The 15,368-nt window shown below is 41.4% G+C and overlaps 1 protein-coding gene across 1 annotated transcript; it reads left to right on the forward strand.

Annotated features, from left to right (window-relative positions):
• The first annotated feature begins 526 nt into the window (after positions 1–526).
• On the forward strand, positions 527–14,145 carry LOC112256360 (protein farnesyltransferase/geranylgeranyltransferase type-1 subunit alpha). Its single transcript, XM_024429561.1, has 9 exons — positions 527–735; positions 1,099–1,184; positions 2,937–3,051; positions 3,166–3,270; positions 3,547–3,673; positions 4,866–5,014; positions 5,398–5,460; positions 11,837–12,008; positions 13,487–14,145. Exons 1-9 carry the CDS (start codon positions 527–529, stop codon positions 13,658–13,660), a joined length of 1,200 nt encoding a protein of 399 aa, XP_024285329.1. The 3' UTR covers positions 13,661–14,145.
• The last annotated feature ends 1,223 nt before the right edge of the window (positions 14,146–15,368 follow it).

Genomic DNA, 15,368 nt, shown 5'->3' on the forward strand with positions numbered 1-15,368 from the left:
TAGCTTTTGAAAGAGAATAAATGTCCAAATCGTGAAAATAAGACCTGTGCAAATGTTTTCCAACATCATGACACTTTGGAGTCTGGAGTCTGTGGCTCAAGTGGTTTGAAAGCAATTGAGGTTTGAAAGCGCAAATATCCGTCGAATTTCCCAACCTGAAACTGGCTTTAACTCGGTTTTTGGCATTTATGGATAGATCAGTGATGGGATAAATTCTTAAACTCAAAACGGTGTACTGAATCTCTCAAAAGATCCAAAACAATTAATCCAGTTTATGGGATAAAATACATGTTCGTGCCAAATGTAATATTCTCTTTGGTAAACCTGTATGCATACTAACGAAACGCACACATATTCATCAATTCTTAAGGCTATTTATTCAAGAATGAGGTGACAGATTGCGGACATAAACGCAAATGTTTTAAAAACGTTCCTTTATATACATTTTTATCAACCCCTACACGGAGCATATACGTGCTCCAGTACACTGCTCCTTTACGATTAACAGAGTTGCACAAAACAGGAAATGACGTCCATGAGTGCAATAACACAGACGTCCGACCTTACAAATAAGGCAGCTCTTATTCCGCTTGCGACCGAAAGACCAGCTTATTACAGAATGTCAGGTATTGAAGAAACTTCAAATGTTTCCTCAGAATTTCAGGAGGAGAGGAGCGAGGTAGAGGTCGAAGAGGAGATTGGCTATGAAGACCCGTTCCGTTATGTGTTTTACAGGTAGGCTAAGCTAGCTAGTTAGGCTAGCGTTAAGTAGTGTAGCTAGCTGAACCAGTATCTAGACGAGTATGACGAGTCCGTGAAAGTCAAAGATTCTTCTCTGTGTAGCAATACGTCAATTCCCCCCACTTCACTAGCCGGTGTGAGTTCCCTAATTAACGTTAGCTATTGCTCGCCTTGATCTATACTTGATAGTAAGTTTACAATTAGCTAGGTATTCTTGTTTACTATCTTTAATTGATTTAAAAGTGATACCTGAAATTCACGTCAATTGAGGTGCCTACCTCATTGGACGAGACTGAACAGTTGCCCCATTCGCTAATGTCTCTATCTTCACCTTCCCTCTCTCGCCCTCATGTACAGAGACAGGAAAGAATGGGCTGATTTAGAGCCTGTTCCTCAAGATGATGGTCCCAATCCTGTTGTGAAGATTGCCTACTCTGACAAGTGTAAGAAATTAAACTTGGCATATCATTTAAAACCAGCCATCCATATTGTTTTATGTTGTCAATGTCATGCATTTAGCCTACCAAATACAGTTGAATTTGGAAGTTTATATACACCTTAGCCAAATACATTTAAACTAAGTTTTAAACAATTCCATATAATCGTAGTAAAAATTCCCTGTCTTAGGTCAGTTAGGATCACCACTTTATTTTAAGAATGTCAAATGTCAGAATAATAGAGATTTATTTAAGCTTTTATATCTTTCATCACATTCCCAGTGGGACACAAGTTTACATACACCCAATTAGTATTTGGTAGCATTGCCTTTAAATAGTTTAACTTGGGTCAAACATTTTGGGTAGTCTTCCACAAGCTTCCCACAATAAGTTGGGTGAATTTTGGCCCTTTCCTCCTGGCAGAGCTGGTGTAACTGAGTCAGGTTTGTAAGGCCTGCTTGCTCACACACGCTATTTCAGTTCTGCCCACAAATGTTCTGTAGGGTTGAGGTCAGGGCTTTGTGATGGCCACTCCAATACCTTGACTTTGTTGTCCTTAAGCCATTTTACCACAACTTTGGAAGTATGCTTGGGGTCATTGTCCATTTGGAAGACCCATTTGCGATCAAGCTTTGACTTTCTTCAATATATGCACATTTTTTCCCCTCTTGATGCCATCCATTTTATGAAGTGCACCAGTCCCTCCTGCAGCAAAGCACCCCCACAGCATGATGCTGCCACCCCTGTGCTTCACGGTTGGGATGGTGTTCTTCAGCTTGCAAGCGTCCCCCTTTTCCCTCCAAACATAACAATGGTCATTATGGCCAAACAGTTCTATTTTTGTTTCATCAGACCAGAGGACATTTCTCCCAAAAGTATGATCTTTGTCCCCGTGTGCAGTTGCAAAACGTAGTCTGGCTTTTTTAATTGTGGTTTTGGAGCAGTGGCTTCTTCCTTGCGGAGCGGTCTTTCAGGTAATGTCGATATAGGACTCGTTTTTACTGTGGATATAGATACTTTTGTACCCGTTTCCTCCAGGATCTTCACAAGGTCCTTTGCTGTTGTTCTGGGATTGATTTGCACTTATTGCACCAAAGTACGTTCATCTCTAGGAGACAGAACACCGCTCCTTCCTGAGCGGTATGACGGCTGTGTGGTCCCATGGCGTTTATACTTATGTACTATTGTTTGTACAAATGAACGCGGTACCTTCAGGCGTTTGGAAATGCTCCCAATGATGAACCAGACTTGCGGAGGTCTCCAATTTGTTTTCTGAGGTCTTGGCTGATTTCTTTAGATTTTCCCATGATGTCAAGCAAAGAGGCACTGACTTTAAAGGTAGGCCTTGAAATCCATCCACAGGTACACATCCAATTGACTCAAATTATGTCAATTAGCCTATCAGAAGCTTCTAAAGCCATGACACAATTTTCTGGAATTTTCCAAGCTGTTTAACGGCATAGTCAACTTAGTGTATGTAAATTCTGACCCACGAATTGTGATACAGTGAAATAATCTATCTGTGAACAATTGTTGGAAAAATTACTTGTCATGCACAACGTAGATGTCCTAACCGACTTGCCAAAACTATAGTTTGTTAACAAGAAATTTGTGGAGCGTTTGAAACACTTAGGTTGGAGTCATTAACTTGTTTATGTGAACTTCAACTATCTCTGAAGTCACTTTAAATTATTTCACTTTGCATCAGAAACTTTTCATTTCACACGTAACCAAACATGTTACATTTGTCTCCAATAGTCACAGATGTGTATGACTATTTCCGAGCGTTACTGAAGAATGATGAAAAAAGTGACCGGGCACTCTTGCTGACAGCTGAAGCCATTGAGCTGAATGCTGCAAATTACACTGTATGGTAAGCACTGTATGTATATACTGTATGATTTATGAACAGAACAGTGGAAAACCAATTATGTGAAAGATCATACAGAAAGGGTGAACTTTTCCTCTCCATTTTGTGTATGTGAAGGCACTACCGGCGAGTGTTACTGCAGGCCCTGGAGAAGGACCTAAGAGAGGAGATGAGGTACATCACAGCCATCATCGAGGACCAGCCCAAAAACTACCAAGTCTGGTGAGCTTTGCCAATCCAGTGTCACGACCATAGTTGATTTTCGATGAAGCAGACTAAACTCTATGGGCCTTTAAGAACCTAATTTATGTCAAATATTGTGTACTATACTGTTAAAGAAATTAACAAATGTGACTGGATGACAACATCAGGCTGTTTGTCTCCAACATTGGGTTGTGAGCATAAAGACACATTTCCGTTCTATGCAAGTTGGACAATAAAGTTCTTATTTTTCTTCTTCGGTTCTGCAAAGACTTAACCGTCTGCTCCATATCCTAGGCACCATAGACGAATGGTGGTGGAGTGGCTGAACGACCCCTCAGAGGAACTGGAGTTCATTGCAGAGATCTTAAGTCAGGACGCTAAGAACTACCATGCCTGGCAGCACAGACAGTGGGTCATCAAGGTATGAGCCTCAACAACCAGGCTTCTTTTGTAACCAATGGTGAATTGTTAGCTACTTATCTGTGTGTGCGCTAGTAGCGGCCATCGTGCAAGTGACATCTCCTGCCCTGAGACTTAAAATCGTTGTCCTGGACCTAGCTGAACCTTTGCTTGCACGTTGTTTTTTTTGGATCTATGGTATTAACAGTGCTTCTTGAGAAAGAAGTGTTGTTCTGCAGAGTGTCTCTGGTTAAGCCCAGTTTGGGTTAGGGACTATAGCGGCTCTGTTACACATTCACAATCAAAATCACATACCTTCTAATGAGGCAGAGCGTATATTGGGCTCCTGAACGGTCTAAGGCACTGCATCACAGTGCTAGAGGCATCCCTACAGACACCCTGGTTCGAATCCAGGCTGTAACACAATTGGTTGTGATTGAGAGTCCCAATGGGTTAATGCACAATTGGCCCAGCGCCGTCTGGGTTTGTCTGGTGTAGGCTGTCATTGTAAATAAGAATTTGTTCTTAATTAACCTCTACGGTATCGATGTCCCTATACCGGAACGGTTGAGCTAATGTGCACTAATGTGATTAGCGTGATGTAAGTAACGGCAAACTTTCCAGGACATAGACATGTCTTATGTGGGCAGAAAGCTTAACTTATTGTTAATCTAACTACACTGTCCAATTTACAGTAGCTATTACAGTGAAAAAATACCAAGCTATTGTTTGAGGAGAGTGCAAAAAAAACAACTTATCACGGCAACTGGTTTGATACATGAAACCAAACAACGTTGATTACCAATTTATTTTTGCAGGTCTGTGTAAATGAACTCCCATTTGAATTCTGCCACCAAACAGACTCTCTAGCTCTCTGAAATGGGCTGCATTTATTATATCACTGTGCAGTTTTATTTTAATACAGTTGTGTGATTGAATCGATGTATTGTCTTGGAAAGTATCTAGTAGCGGATGGATCAAAAATATGATATCAGAATGAATGGTGATATCTGAACAAGAAAATCCTTTATGTGCGGTAAATATTAATCACAAATCTGAATGGACACATGCCATTGGAATACACAATAGCAAGCACAATGGTGTGTTTGTCTGTCAGTACTAAATAAGTATACTCCAGAAGTACAAGCTGTGGGACAGTGTGTCTGTACTAAGTTAATGTGTGTGTGTCAGTACTAAAGTGTCATATTTTCTAGGAGTACAAGCTCTGGGACAGTGAGCTGGAGTATGTGGAGCAGTTATTGGAGGAAGATGTGAGGAACAACTCGGCATGGAACCAGCGGCACTACATCATCTCCCACACGACAGGCTACTCAGACCCAGCCATACTCAACAGAGAAGTGCAGTACGTAACTGCTCTCCTTACAAGCTGTATCTCATGTCAGCCCCACAAACTGCCCCAGAAAATGAAAATGGGAAAGGCTTGGTCCAGAAACAACCTCCTAGCGGCTGCCCACTTGGCACTTCATCCTCCAAGCCCCTACCCACTCCATATATCTAAAAGGATGAGATGGGTATGAGCAGCATGGTTGTAACTCCACCTTGCCCTCTGATAGGCTTGGTAGGAGTTTAACCGGCATTAAACCTATCAAACCCTTTTGGATATCTGTGGGTAAGGGATTGTTTTTGAAAATGCGGTAGGTCTTGTTTCTGGATTGGGCACAGTTTTCCAGTGTGCTATATCAAACAAATATGTGATAAATGTGTTCTCCTTTTGTCTTTTTTAAGGTACAGTCTCAAACAGATTAAGAAGGCTCCCCACAACGAAAGTGTGTGGAACTATTTAAAAGGGTAAGCGTCATAGGATTCATTCAGTAGTGATTTAAATCCTTCCTATTTTCTGAGTCTACAACATTATAGGTAATAACACACTTGCCTTGCAGTTTCTATCCTCCACCAGCAGATGTCAGAAGTCACCATGTTTTTTTTGTTGTTTTTTTATTTATTTTTTTAACCTTTTATTTAACTAGGCAAGTCAGTTAAGAACAAATTCTTATTTTCAATGACGGCCTAGGAACAGTGGGTTAACTGCCTGTTCAGGGGCAGAACGACAGATTTGTACCTTGTCAGCTCGGGGGTTTGAACTTGCAACCTTCCAGTTACTAGTCCAACACTCTAACCAGTAGGCTACCCTGCTGCCCCGGCAGATGGGGGTCTGCAACCTTTGATTGGAAGAGCCCTTTTTTCCACACAAAAAAAAAGTGTTGAGAGCCGCACAAGAAATGTGAGCCTTTTCAAGCCAATAGTGGCAATATCTTATATTCAGCACCACGGATAGCAGTCAGATCAAATTACCATGAAATCTGACGTTCAGGTTCACAGAGCAGTGGACACAGAGCGGCTGTCTGGTGAAGGTGTAGAGAATCAATCTCGTGACCATACAGTAAATATGCTACAGGAGTGATGTTACTTTTTGATTTGGAAAAACAGTCTGGACAACACCCTGTCATTCTCTGCAAATCTCAAAGCAAGGACTCGCTCCTGCAGGTTCATGCTCTACACAACATCTGTAGAGTACGACCCTTCTTCACACAGGAAGTGGCGCAGGTCCTAATCCAGGCACTTGTCATCTCCCGTCTGGACTACTGCAACTGGCTGTTGGCTGGGCTCCCCGCTCATGCGATCAAACCCCTGCAATTTATCCAGAACACCACAGCCTAGTGTTCAACCTTCCCAAGTTCTCCCATGTCACCCTCGCTCCTCCGCACACTCCAATGGCTTCCAGTTGACGCTCTCATCCACTACAACATCATGGTACTTGCCTATGGAGCAGCAAGAGGAACTGCCCCTTCCTACCTTCAGGCTGTGCTCAAAACCTACACCCCAACCTGTGTGATAGGGATGATTTATTTTCTCCAATCTACCAAGTTTCAATACCGGGAATAATTCATATTTATCACGAGAATCCCGGGAAATATCGCAAAAAATCGGAAGTGCCCATTTAAAGTGTTTAAAACCAAGATATGGCCACTATGCCAGGGTTCTCCCCAAATAGGCTTGGCCGCGGCACTATGTGAAGATTTTATAGCAAATTAAACTGATATTTACTAATGATAGAGTAACTGTTTGATCAGGAATGATGTGAATTGCCAAACAGACGGTTCACAAATTCAGAGCGTTATCATGTTCCTCATTTCAAGGCATTTCAGCAGTAAGCCATCGACACAGAGCGCACCCCGAGTATAGCGTTGTCGAATCATACATACTTTAACGGCAGTCAAACAAAAGTCAAATGTCCAAAGTTTCTAAGCTTGATAGATAACCTTGTTCAAAGAATGACAGAATATCTCCTATATTTTGGCCAAATCGAGATGTTTATACAGATAGCAGATCAGTTCTTGAAAAACGGTCAGATAAAGAATGGAAGTAGTTTTAAATATCAAGGTATCTTAACTGGGACTAACTCTGTTGAAAAATAAATATCAATATCTACGCTCGTACCGTATGTGGATCACACGTTCTCTACCGAAGTGCTCATGTGGGCAGCAAGTACGAGAAGTGAGAGAAATGTTATAGACCTCTATTTTGACATGCATAGGCGAGATGTGCGTTGATAATGTAACCTATGGATTACAGAAGAAAGTTAGGAAATTTCAAGCAAGACAAGAGTCAAGATTTTGGGTTTCAGTGGGATTGGGACTGGATAGGAAAATAGCCTAGGCTCTAGGACAGGAGAAGATAACAATTCAGTGGCATGACAGAAAATTGTCTGTGACCGAGATGCCTATGTAGTGAATTGTGCATAGGCCTATCAGAGGCACACGCTATTTTATAGGCTGCCCATCTTCCCCAAAAATCTGAAACCCTACCTCTTCAAAGTGTATTTTAAATAATCCCACTGCATCCCCCTCCAGAAAAAGATTTAAGTGAAGACTTGTCTCCCCCCACCAACCCGCTAGCACTGACTTTGCTGATAGCTACTTTATTGAGAAAAAATGCTGCAGTGATTAATTGAAAATCCCATATCAAGCCCCACAAGAAATTCTATAATGAAACACAGATGCATGTATTGTAATGCAAACGGGTTGATTATAATCAATATTTATTATACTGCTTTAACTAAAGTGTTTAAAAACAGAATAAAATAAAAGTAAGATGAGGTTTTAACACTTATTGTCCTGTATATTGTAACGTCGCCCATCTCAGATAAGGGCTGTTTCAGTGAAGTATTACTGCCCACATGAGTCATGACCACAGTAGAATTCCACGACTTGCTAACTAACATCAGGTCGCTAATGGCCTGGTTCCCCGCGCTCTATTGTCCCTCTAACCACTCTGACATCAATGCAAATGCAATCGAAAATCACATCAAACACGTCATCAAAACAGTAGTAAGCCTATAATACTTAAAAATAAAATAAAAACTCATTGTGATGATCAATTTGAAGAAAGTTGAAACAGTGTAAAAAATGGTTGTTGTGGATGTTTCAAAGCCTAACAACGAAATGGACAGTGCTTTCTAAGGTGACGATTAATTCAGAACACCCATATACATATTCAAGTTATGTATAGGCAAATGAGCCCAGGCTAAATGAAAAACCTGGATTCAAATTATGATTGTGCTTTTATACAATACACAGCCGACTGCATTATCTATGGAAGAAAACATCAAGCAAAATGGATTTAAGATGTCTTTGGGCCATACTTGGTCTAGCCCAGGTAGTCCCAAACTGGGTTACGCTCAATGCCGTCGGGGTTACGCCAAATAAAACCGTCCATTTTATTTTCCGACGGGGCTATACATTTGGGTGAGGTTTTTTCCTCGCCTGGGTAGCCTTGTTTCACTGCCAAAAATATAATGAAGCCATCTAGTGTTCAGCTAAATAACAACACAATGTAAAATACAGGTAGCCGAGTCAAATAATTAACATCCAATCACATTAACCGAATTCCACTAACGGTCCCTTATGTAGCCAAACGTAGCTTCTACTCATAACGTTTGCTCAAATGGATAAATGGTTTTTTTAAAAGTAAGGCCTGCATCCATAGAGGCACATACCAGCTCTACTGGTAGTACTGCTACTACCAGCAGTACTACACTTCCACCTGTCGACAACACAAGTTGTTCTGCTTCCACATGCACATCCAATGCTAGCCTCTGTAATTCTACGTTTGTTGTTAGCCCAGCTAGCATGGACACTGACAGTTGTGAATCTGATGCAGCCGAAGAGCTACTGCCCCCTTACCCGGGAAAGCACTGAACAACAGACAGGGATGTTGGATCATCGAAGAGGCGCAAATATGATGAGAACTGCATTGATTTGGGGTTCACTTTTATATTGGGAGTAGTGCCTTTCCTCCGGTACAGTACTTTTGCACATAACACACAGTCTCACAACTCGATGAAACCTTCACTCATGTGCAGACATTTAGAAACAAATCATGCCCATTTGGAGAGAAAAAAAGCCATGGGAGTTTTTTGAGCGAAAATTAAGACAAATTTTGAGTAGTACGACGGGTATAAAAGGAAGAGACCATTTTTAATAAGAAGGGGCTAGAAGCGTCTTATATGGTGAGCTACCTTGGCTAGGACAGGCAAGCCCCATACTATTGTGGAGGACTTGATTCTTCCTGCTGCCACGGATATGGCTGGGACAATGTTGGGGGAAAAGGCCCAAAAAACTATACAGACAATGCCTTCATCAAACAACACTGTTTCACGAAGCATCAGTGACATGGCAGGAGATGTTTTGAAACAATTACTGCTTGCATACAAACCAGTGAATTCTACAAACCAGTGAATTCTATGCCTTACAGCTGGATGAGTCAACAGACGTGGCGGGCCTGGCACAGCTCCTGGTATATGTCTGTTACATTTATGGTGCCAAGGGAATGCATGACCGCTTGAAAGATGTTTTGGATACTACAGTGAAAATGGTTAACTTTGTTAAAGCAAGGCCCCTGAACTCGTGTATTTTCTGCACTATGCAACGATATGGTGCGCTTGTTACCAAGGGGAAAAGTATTGACACTTTTTTTTTACATTGAGAGACGAGCTTAAAGTTTTCTTTACTGACCACAATTTTCACTTGTCTGACCATTTGCATGATGACGAGTTTCTCACACAGACTGGCCTATCTGTGTGACATTTTTTCTCATCTGAATGATCTGAATCTAGGAATCTTACAGGGACTCTGCAACTATATTCAATGTGCGGGACAAAATTGAGGCTATGATTTAAGAAGATGGAGCTCTTCTCTGTCTACATTAACAAGGACCTTCCTCCAGTCCACTTACTGATATCTGAACAAGAGTCATCGAAATTGCAACAAGCGGTTCTGTAATCTTTTTTATCATAAACCACTGCCAGATTTCTGGATTGGGCTGCGGTCAGCGTCTTGCCTTGGCAAATCACGCTGTTAAAACACTGATGCGCTTTGCAACCACCTACCTAGGTGAGAGTGGATTCTCGGCCCTCACTAGCATGGAAACTAAATACAGGCACAAACTGTGTGGAAAATGATTTTTAAGACACTCCAATACAACCCAACATTGCAGAGTTATGTGCATCCTTTCAAGCACACCCTTTTCATTAACCTGTGGTGAGTTATTCACCATTTTTGATGAACAAATACGGTTCTATATGTAAGATGGTTACGTAAAGAGCAAAGTAACTGATTATTATTATTTGTGCCCAGATCCTATAAGAGCTCTTTGTCACAATCCGGCTCGTGGGAAGTGACAAACTCACACTCATTCTTATGTTTAATACATGTATCGTATAGTGTGTGTGGCAGGCTTACAATTATGGCAAAAAACAATATTTGAGAGTGTGCTGACCCTGGTGCTAGATGGGGGTACGCAGCTGGAGGTTCAATGTTTGAAGGGGTACGGGACTATAAAAAGTTTGGGAACCACTGGTCTAGCCTATACTCTAAAATTAAACAAATTTAAGTAATCGCCTTTGAACTGTATTATGCATAGTGGACAAAATGTATATCCATGAGTCTGGGAGAGAACGTAAAGCCCTAGGAGATGCTGTTGGTTCACTGATTGTGCAGGGCAGCTGACAGTTAGCCTACAATTAGTGAATTTGATTTTGAATAGCCTAGTAATAGGGCATTTTTTAAAATGTTTTAAGTTAATTAGGTGACATTTACCTTTTAGATATACAGAATCTCACCACCATGTGTTTCCATCTCCTCCTTGATTCCTTTCTCGAACGCACCGACTGGCTGTCAACTGTTTAGTGAAATATGTTTAGTTGCGAAAAAAAAGTTACTGTTACCAAACAGATTATGCTTTGTTTCCAAAATGTAAGCAATAGGTAGGTGCAGGAACACGTTTAGAGAGCCCATAGCATACAGAGTTTGGGCTGAATATCACCCGTCTGACAGCGAGACAATGCACCTCGAGCCGTGGTTGATGCAGTGGCGTAAATTAAGTGTGCTTATATTTATTTCTAAAGCACATGCATGCTCCGCTATAACACTGAAGTAGTCTACAGAACGGTCCCGCGGGAAAGCGCACGGCCTCCCTTCGCTATTTGAGTGCGTACAAATTACATGCATTTCCTCTGTCCCTGCCCATTTCATAATGGCCCATTTCTAAATCTTTTTAAAAAATGTTTATGTTTACGTATTAGTAAAGACAAGATTCAATTGAGAGTAGTCTGATGGCGGGTGAAAATATGATCACTTGATGAGAGAAGAGCTGTGTGGCCTGAGGCAAGGAATGGAGCGCACACTTTTTTTGCTACTTTTTCAAATCATCAATAGCCTAGAGTCATACCATTCAGCCCATATGTTTTGATTTCTAAGGTTTATATCATTCTCAACTAATGTTGTCAAAAATCTGATATAGCATATAGGACTTGTTTCAAATAATCACTTTTATGCTCAACACAGCCACTTCATATGTGGACTTGCTCCATAAGGGGAGAAATAAACGTTCTATTTTATTCAGCTAAGTTGTATTCTATTCTTACTATAAAAAAATGGCACTGCACTTAAGCATTTCTTGTCAGCTAAATTAACATGTCTACAGCCTATGGCATGGAGCATAGCCAGATAACATAGGTCTACTGTAGGGAGGTGCAAGGGGAGGTTGAAGAGCCACATGTGGCTTGACCACCTGGTTCCCGACATGGTTTAGGAGCTCTGGATAGGAATACTTTTTTTGCAGAATTGGTCAACGCTTTTCACACCCCTTTCCCCCCCACCCCCAGGATTCTACAGGACCTGGGCCTGTCATCCCACCCGGGTCTCCTGGAGCAGATTCTGGAGCTTAAGGAGACCCATTGCTCGCCCTACTTGTTGGGCTTCCTGGTGGACATCTACGAGGACTTCCTGGAGAACACCTTGGAACACCACGAGGAAGTCCTCAGTAAGGCTCTGGAGGTGAGCAGCACTAGAACCTATCTGGGCTAGTTTAGCACATTGTCCTACTAGACTTAAAGGGATAATTCAGCATGGGGACCTATCTGATTTTAAAAGAAGAGTTCAGCATGGGGACTTCTCCCACTTCAAAGGATAGTTCAGCACATGGACCAAATGTATGGGAAAATGGGCACTATCTGATTTGGTATTACTCTAGAGTTGGGATTATACTGCTTTAAACTAATTTAGAGACATGGTGGCAGAAGTGGGATTGTGCACTCAGCTGAAAGTCTTTAGACTTTGAAAGTCTCAGCTGAAAGTCATTTCCTGGAGGATGTGACGGGAGTGCACTTCTTTTTTTCTTTTCTTTTTGCCCACCAGTAACACGCTTGATTAAACTAAACACCAAGCTTTGATGAGTTGAAAGAAATGTGCTAGCGCTCGGCACAAACAGAAATGTGCACATTTCATCTTGGGGATCCCCTCAGGAATGCACTGGGAAACTGGTGTAGATGCTGAAGAACTTGGCAACAATGTGCAGAGAATGGAAATTGTGTCTTCTACCATAGCCGAGACGTCTCCTTCCTTTGTTTACCTCGAGTGTAAAACATTGACAGAGTCAATCAGTGTAGAGCAGCCCTCGCACAAAGAGTTCAAGGCTGAGGAACAAGGAAAATCAGTCGGAATTATTCAACAAGTCGGATTTGAAAATGCTTTATCCTATCGCACCGGATCTCTTGCATGTTATTCCAAGTCTCCAATGACAATCTCCCTGGCAGTGTGAGTGACAGATCGTATGTTGCCTCTATTTTCGGCAACTAAATGCTAGGCTGTCTGTCGGAGTTAATTAGGTTTCTTGGGAAGTGTTTTATTTATTTTTTAAATGCTGCTGTTTTCAACTGTAAAAAAAATAACACAATTAAAACGTGTCTATGCCTATAATCATCAACATGGGCATTGTCTGTCAGAAAAGGCACTACAGGAGCTCTGATGCATATTTGAGTCTCCACTACTCAGAAATGCATGCAGCAGGAAGGGATTTCATTCAATTGGTTGTTGAAAATGAGATTCTCTTAGTTTTCCTCTTTATTTACTTAGGAAATTGATGTTTTGCAACGCTAGTGCATCCGTGAGAAGTGTAAAAGGTATGTTGAGGAGCCACTAGCCAACTACTTCACTACCAGTACTTCTACCATGGCTATGTTAGCTGTGGTAATAGATCATTTGATTTGCACATAAGCGAACAAGCAAGTGTTAGCAAATCAGCCCAAAGTTCCAAACCCTTAGGTTGCAAGACTATGCAAAAAGAAACATTTTGATTTGGCTTTTTAAATTTTTTATTTGCATTAAAGTGAACGTTATCTGGTTTCACCCCACACAATATAAATTATTCCTTTAATATTTCTGCTCGGTTTAAATAGATCTCTTGTCCATCTCTCATCCTTTGCACCTTCAACCCTTTAATCATGCTATATCCATAACCCTCTCTCTCTCCCCAGCTCTGTGAGCTCCTGGCCCGTGAGAAGGACACCATCCGGAGGGAGTACTGGAGCTATGTGGGCCGCTCCCTGCAGACTAAATACGGCTCCAGTGACTCCTCTACCACCACCAGCGCCCCAGGAATTGACCCAGGATCAGCCTCCGTTCACCAGGAGACACCCTGCAGTAGCTGAGGGAAGACATAGAACTCAATGGGAGTCAAGGGAGCAACCGCTTTTAACCAGCCCAAGTTTGTTTGGCAATAGAAATTACCACATAAAAGGAGATAAGTAACAAAATAAATACTTGTAACTTACTGTAAAAGAGGTAACTCACTAAAGATAAGTGTTATGAGATCGGGTTAGATCATCCCTGGATTTCCAAATAGGGACAGCTGCTGTCATTGTCACGTTTATAGCCATAGTTGAGCTAGATTGGATGTTGATTACGCAAGTGTGTGGTAACGAGTCATTACTGTGAAATTAGGCTCGTTTTGGATTTGTTCTGTTAAGCAGTACACAGGAACACTGTAGCTTAGAAGCCGTTAAGCCATTAACAAATCTCTGTGTAGATTCATATTGATGACGTTGCCAAAACACTGTATAACCAGACTCGGCATTGCTGTAGGCTACAGAGTCTTTTGTACGCTAGAACTAATTATGATTATTCTAAACTGGAAGTTTTGCCCTTGTCTTTTTTTCTCTCTCTCGATTCCAACACACGTGCCTCATTCTAACATACCTACTTTTCAGTCATTTTCGTTCACTCTACTTGGCATAATGGGCCTGTGTTTTGAGTTCAGCCAGTAATCGTCTCATCTGGATTCGCTCCCACTAACGAGTGAGCTGAATAAAAACACATCCACTCATTGAACAACCATTTCACCGTATTAGCAGTTAGCCACTGAGCTAAAATACATTAACCAGGGATTGTTTTTGGTCATTTGGAAATTACACATCGGAAGCATGACTCAATCGCAACGTCTTCCCCAAATGAAATTGGCCCCGTGTTGCGAAAAACAATTATTATTTTTACTTTGCTTCGACTAATTTATAGCTGATAGATTTGGAGAGGGAGAAGCGTATCATCTTAAATCACTGGGCTAAAAGAGTCAAATCACAATTAAATGGAGCAGCATGAGGTTAGCTTCCAGGCTTTCTTGTTAATTGATTCTGGAGCCATTGCATCCATCTCTGCAGCTCCAGAGGCCATAAAAGGACTGTTGGATCAAGTCATTGGATAGCTGAGAGAGGGAGTACCCTTCATGGGACTGTTTCACTGGGCCAGCTATGGAAAGTCCAATCATCACAAGATATGAAGGGTTGACCTTTTTGAAACGGATAACTGCATATGGTTCCATAACAATGTATGGCTTTTACACTGCAACATGTATTTCAATGCAGACATTTTTCAACAGACTGAAAAGAAGAAAAAAAACGTATTCAGTCAGGAGCATTGTGAAATCATGAAGACTTAGGATACATACGACAAGTCTTACAGTACAATGCATTATAATGAATTTTACCTGTTGGATTTAATCAAAATGTTACTCACATCAGTTGTGCTGATTCTCTGTAATTCCTCCCAGACGTATCAGTATTTAAGGAGCATAAATAATTGGGCAGAATGTAATCAGATCTCATAAATGCCGGACTGTCTAGGGAGTCAGCCAGACAAACTAGCGTCCATTAGCACACGCCAAGCTGATTAGCAAGATTATAGGCATATTATCTATATTGACAAGATAGCTGAGTGAATGCTCTAACAATGTAAATAAATGTCATCAATGATTGAAGGCAGGTGAGATCAGGTGGGACCATTCTAGCCAATGAGAGATTAGATTTCTATTTTTTATTTCACCTTTACTTAACCAGGTCGGCAAGTTGAGAACAAGTTCTCATT

Source organism: Oncorhynchus tshawytscha, linkage group LG08 (assembly GCF_018296145.1).
Source record: "Oncorhynchus tshawytscha isolate Ot180627B linkage group LG08, Otsh_v2.0, whole genome shotgun sequence".
In the NCBI taxonomy this organism is placed as follows: Eukaryota; Metazoa; Chordata; class Actinopteri; order Salmoniformes; family Salmonidae; genus Oncorhynchus; species Oncorhynchus tshawytscha.

Bases quoted from the DNA above. Each gene is read 5' to 3' on its own strand.
- LOC112256360 (XM_024429561.1), top strand. From the start codon at position 527: ATGACGTCCATGAGTGCAATAACACAGACGTCCGACCTTACAAATAAG. The intron at 3,271-3,546 runs GTGAGCTTTGCC...TCCATATCCTAG, and splicing joins CCCAAAAACTACCAAGTCTG to GCACCATAGACGAATGGTGG. The intron at 5,461-11,836 runs GTAAGCGTCATA...CCCCACCCCCAG, and splicing joins GTGTGGAACTATTTAAAAGG to GATTCTACAGGACCTGGGCC.